The following is a 5,028-nucleotide window of genomic DNA, read 5'->3' as shown; positions in this document are numbered from 1 at the left end:
TGGCTTTCTCAGCTTTATAAAAGGAAACAAAACTCTCCTCTTACTAGGAGGGTTAAAGCGCTTTTTTTGTTTCTTTTGTTTGTTTGGGGTTTTTTAGCTGAGCCATCCTGCCACCTGTTGGCAGCTCAGCGGCAGTTCAGCTCGGGCCAGGAATCGAAGCGCTGTTGCTCAGAGCTCAAACTCTTGAAAGAGCTCTTAACTAACTGAGCCATTCGGCCAGCCCAGGAAGGTTAAAGTTTAATCCAGCCTGAGGGGAAAGGATATTGACTACGACCATTCAAGGATTACTCCGTTGTCATTATTCTATAAATGTGAATCCATGTTTGCCTTATGCTTAGGTGGAAAATTTTCCTTTCGGGTGAATTTGTTCCTGCTGACCCACTCTGCCACCAAATTTGGACACATAATATTTCTTCATTTAGCCAGTGGACTTAGGTTAGGGTTTTTGCAGAAAATGGCAGGATCCTGGGAGGATATTCTATTGCAAAGACAATCTAAGCATATTTTATTACGCATGTATGTTTCTTATTTTGCTGAGAGCCCATGAAGGAAACTGAATGCCTCTTCATGTTGTTGTTGTTTTTTAATTCTAGGAAGTTATCAGACGATCCAAGCATATTTTATTACCAGTGTATGTTTCTTATTTTACTGAGTGCCCAAGAAGGAAACTGAATGCCTCTTCATGTTTTGTTTTGTTTCTAATTCCAGGAAGTTATCAGGAATTTAGTCAAAAGATATGTGGCTGCTATGATAAGAAATTCCAAAACAAACGAGGGGCTAACAGAAGAGAATTTTAAGGTAATTTATCATGAAGTGGTTTAATTTTTCATTTCACATTTCTTCAGTATTATGTAATCTTTACGCTGTTTGTGGTTTCTGGTGATAAAGTTTCAGGTGCCTGTAAAACAGCAAAACCAGCTACAATGTTTATTCTCTGACTTGGAATAGTCTGTCATCCAGTAGGTGGAGAGATTTTACCAATGTCTGTCACCACAACCAGCTTTATGAACAAAATAATCTGCCCTATGCATTCTTTTCATATTCTAGGTATTTCTCAATGTGGGAATTAAGTGTTTCAAATTCTGTAGCAAGTATGTGTGGTGAGGGGAAAGATAGCAAAGGGAAGATGGCTGGAGATTTAAAGGCCCTCTTTACTTCAAAGAATGTAAGATAAAGACCCAAAAAATATATTATTAAATCTAAGATTTAAGAAACCCTACCAGTCAACATTAGAATTTTCCCAGTACCAGCATTAGCCTAAAACAGAGGTTCTCAACCCCAGCCAATTTTGTCCTCCAGGGCACATTTAGCAATGTCTGGAGACATTTTCGGTTGTCACACTGGGATGTGTGTGCTATTGGCATCTAGTGGGTAGAGACTAAGGTTGCTACAAACATCCTACAATACACAGGCTAGTCCCACAACGAAGAATTATCCAGCTCAACATGTCAAGTAGTTGAGAAACCCTATGCTAAAACACATGAAGGAACATAGGAAGGCCGTTATCCTAATCCACAGGTACAACTCATCTATCGAGGGCCTGCTATGTACCAGGCACTCCACTGGGTGCTGGAGTACAGTGGTGAGCAAGATATAGTCAGCCCCTACTCTCATGGAGTGAGACACAAATAATAATAGAAGGTGACAAATAAGTATTCTAACAGGATAAACACAGGGTGCTGTGGAGACACAGAGAAGAGGGACACTAAACTGGGACTTGGGAAGTCAGGGCAGATATTCCTGAGGAAGCGATGTTTTAAGCTGAGGCTTGAAGGAGGAGCCAGATAAGGGAAAGTTGGGGAGAAGCATGTTCTAGACAGAGAGAACAGCACAGGAAAAGGCCCAGAGGCAAGAGGGAATATGTCTATACAAGTAGATGGTAGAGCGCATGGGGAGAGTAGGAAGAAAGGAAACCAGAGAGACTGACAGATACCAGGCCCTGAAAAACCTTGTAGTCCATGGTATGGAGTTTCTACTTTTTCCTACGGTCAGCGACAAGTTACTAAAATTTTAAGCATGGGAGTGACATGATCAGATTTAAGCTTTTAAATGATGGTTTTTAAAAGAGTAATCTAGTATCCAGGCAGTCAGTTAGAGACAGAAGACATTTCACAGGAACTTGAATGAACAGGGCTCCCCCCACACCACCACCACCCCCAAACCCCCACCCCCCACAAAAAAAATAGCAGCCTCATCACCTGACACATTCCACTTCCCTAGTTTTATTCCTTAGAGTCCTAAAAGCGTTTCCTCTTCAGGAGCGCTTTTATATGTAGATGCCTAGACCTATGAGGCCAGTGCCCTAATCTAATACTTTAATTGTCAGTTAATGCTTGAGCAGGGGCTAGTCTGTTGGTGTGCTCCTGATGCAGTGATTCTGAAATAAACTTTACCAATTGTACCATTTTTCTAATTTCCAGCCCTGCCCACAAAATTATTAATATGTTCTTCTTGTGCTGGAATAATGTGAGATTTTTCTGGTAGTTCAGGTTCTTTGTGATTTGCTATTAGGCAAAACCTGGAACATTCCAAAGGATGCCCAGTGTGCCTATTTTGAACTACGACCAAGCTTCCTAACATAATGCGCCTTCTCTCTTGCCCTAGGAATTAAAGCAGGACATCTCCAGCTTTCGATATGAAGTGCTTGACCTCTTAGGAAATAGGAAACACCCAAGGAGGAGCTTTTCCACCAGCAGCGCTGAACTGTCTCAGAGGGATGATACTAATGATGGCAGTGGTGGGGCTCGGGCCAAATCCAAGAGTGTCTCTTTCAATTTAGCCTGCAAGAAAAAGGCCTGCCATGGGACACCTCTCATCAGAACCATGCCAAGAGACAGTGGTGCCCAAGGGAAGTCAAACGCTGAGTCATCAAGCCAACGCTCCTTCATGGGTTCTTCTCTGAAGAAACTGGGTCTCCTATTCTCCAAATTTAATGGTCATATGTCTGAACCCAGTTCAGAGCCAATGTACACAATTTCTGATGGAATTGCTCAGCAGCACTATATGTGGCAGGACATCAGATATTCTCAGATGGAGAAAGGGAGAGCAGAGGCCTGTTCTCAAAGCGAAATTAACCTCAGTGAGGTAGCATTAGGTGAAGCCCAGGGCCTTGCTCAGAGCAGTGAATGCCCACTGGCCTGTTCCAGCTCTCTGCACTGCGTATCCAGCATCTGCTCCTCAAATTCTAAACTTTTAGATTCCTCAGAGGATGTATTTGAAACTTGGGGAGAGGCTTGTGACCTGCTGATGCACAAATGGGGTGATGGACAGGAAGAACAAGTTACAACTCAGCTCTAAGTCAAGCCCCTATTACCTGTTTCGGAACTCAACGTAAAATTGCTCTGAAAGGTGACATAGAGTATGATTCCCTCACTGCCCCCACTCCCAGAAAGGAGAGGGAAATGCCTATTATTTTCACCATCAATTATAGCCACATTCTCCATTTTTGTTCTTGTTATTATTACTGCTATGATTTGCTTTTTATACCTGTAAACACTAAGTCCATTTCACAACCAACCGAAGCGGTGTGTGCCACTAATTAGCAGAGGTGCAGGTGGGTGCTTAACCCTCTGGTCTTGCTTTTCTTACCCTTGCTTCCTTGAAGCCCCAGATACCACTGTTGCTGCTGCAGATTCCTTAACTTCCTCAATATCTCACACCATTTCCCCAGGCTGAGGGATGTGCTCAGCTATTCCCACCAGTTCTCAGATGAGGCAAACTAATCTGCCCATTTTGTTACCCATCAATGCTCCACGCTGCCCATTCTGGTTCAGTGAACAGCATCAAAAGGAGACTGAACAGCCTGCAAAGAACTGTCAGCTTATGGTTTCTAGGTATAACTGGCATTCTTGTTCTTTTTGTTCTTAAACACTCTAACCTCTCCTTATCATGGGGGCTATTGAACTTTTTGTTTCTTAAAGATGTGGTAGTTTCCTAATGTGTGCCAATGAATATTTACCCCACAGTATACATCATATCTAATAAGTTATTGAATTCCTTTCCTGGGCTTGTGTATTTCAGATAACTTACTACATTTTAAAATTTGATAGTATCAAGATTGATACTTAGGATGTATACTGTTTTTAAGAACTTCTGCATTCTAAACAATAGTAATTATATCTCATACATTGGCAAGAACAAATAATTAGCTGGTGTATTTATAGGGTCCTATCTACTGTTGATAGTTTTAATCATCATTGCTATTGAAAAGCATTTCTAAGATAAAAGCTTGGCTTTGAAAGTATTTTTTTATCAGAAAAATGACATCTTGTTGAAGCGTAGAAATCTAAAAAGAACTTCTGCATTAAAATTAATTGCTTTCTGATAAAAACACAAAAAAATTTTAGGTCTAGATAACTTGATTCAGGCTGCTGTTTTAATATTCCCTGGGGGCAATGGAATTGCATGTGTAAACTTATGTTGGGTATATAACATAACCCAACTGAGTTCATGGAACTATAAACATGATCCAAATTATACTGTCTTCAAAGAAAGCTGCATTTATACATCCAAACAAATTATTTTCCACAGCTTAAGAGGACCTCATCAGAATACAAAGCTGCAGGTTAAAAAATGAACTCCATAATGCATATGGTCATCATATTAGAGCCAATAACCACCAAGCAATAACCTGTTGAAAAAGCGTGTTTTTGGTTTTTTTTGTTTTGTTTTTTTACCAACGTTAGCACAAAGGTATCCCCACCTCACTCTAACATATGAGCTGAAACAGCCCTACCTAGGTCTGGGTCTGGGAGATTAAATTAAGTGTGTAGCTCAGAAATGTAAGAGAGTTAGGTGTTTAAATTTTGACTGACACATTTAAAAGTTAAAAATGTATTCCAAACTCAAATATACTCGTAATTTTATTTTATTTTTTAAAGATTTTTATTGGGGAACTAGGGGATGAGAACAGCGCTGGGGATTTGGGGGAAGGGAAACAGACAAGTTGCTGTCGTTTTGTTCTTCAATCTAGTTGTGGAGGACGTTGCTTCACTGGCCCAAGTTGGCACCATCATTGCGCTCTTCCCG

General features: G+C 40.8%; 1 protein-coding gene across 1 annotated transcript in view; it reads left to right on the top strand.

Annotated features, from left to right (window-relative positions):
- TRPC5 (transient receptor potential cation channel subfamily C member 5) overlaps positions 1-4,844 on the top strand; it is a 176,909-nt gene extending 172,065 nt beyond the window's left edge. Inside the window, exons 9-10 of the mRNA XM_019632331.1 lie at positions 709-798; positions 2,605-4,844. Coding sequence (XP_019487876.1) covers positions 709-798; positions 2,605-3,297 — 783 coding nt within the window. The 3' untranslated portion in view covers positions 3,298-4,844. The remainder of the gene's footprint in view (positions 1-708; positions 799-2,604) is intronic.
- The last annotated feature ends 184 nt before the right edge of the window (positions 4,845-5,028 follow it).

The sequence above is a fragment of the Hipposideros armiger genome, unplaced genomic scaffold (assembly GCF_001890085.2).
Source record: "Hipposideros armiger isolate ML-2016 unplaced genomic scaffold, ASM189008v1 scaffold_1124, whole genome shotgun sequence".
Taxonomy (NCBI): Eukaryota; Metazoa; Chordata; class Mammalia; order Chiroptera; family Hipposideridae; genus Hipposideros; species Hipposideros armiger.
The sequence above is the reverse complement of the archived record's forward strand: the minus strand, read 5'-3'. Positions and strand labels throughout refer to the sequence as shown.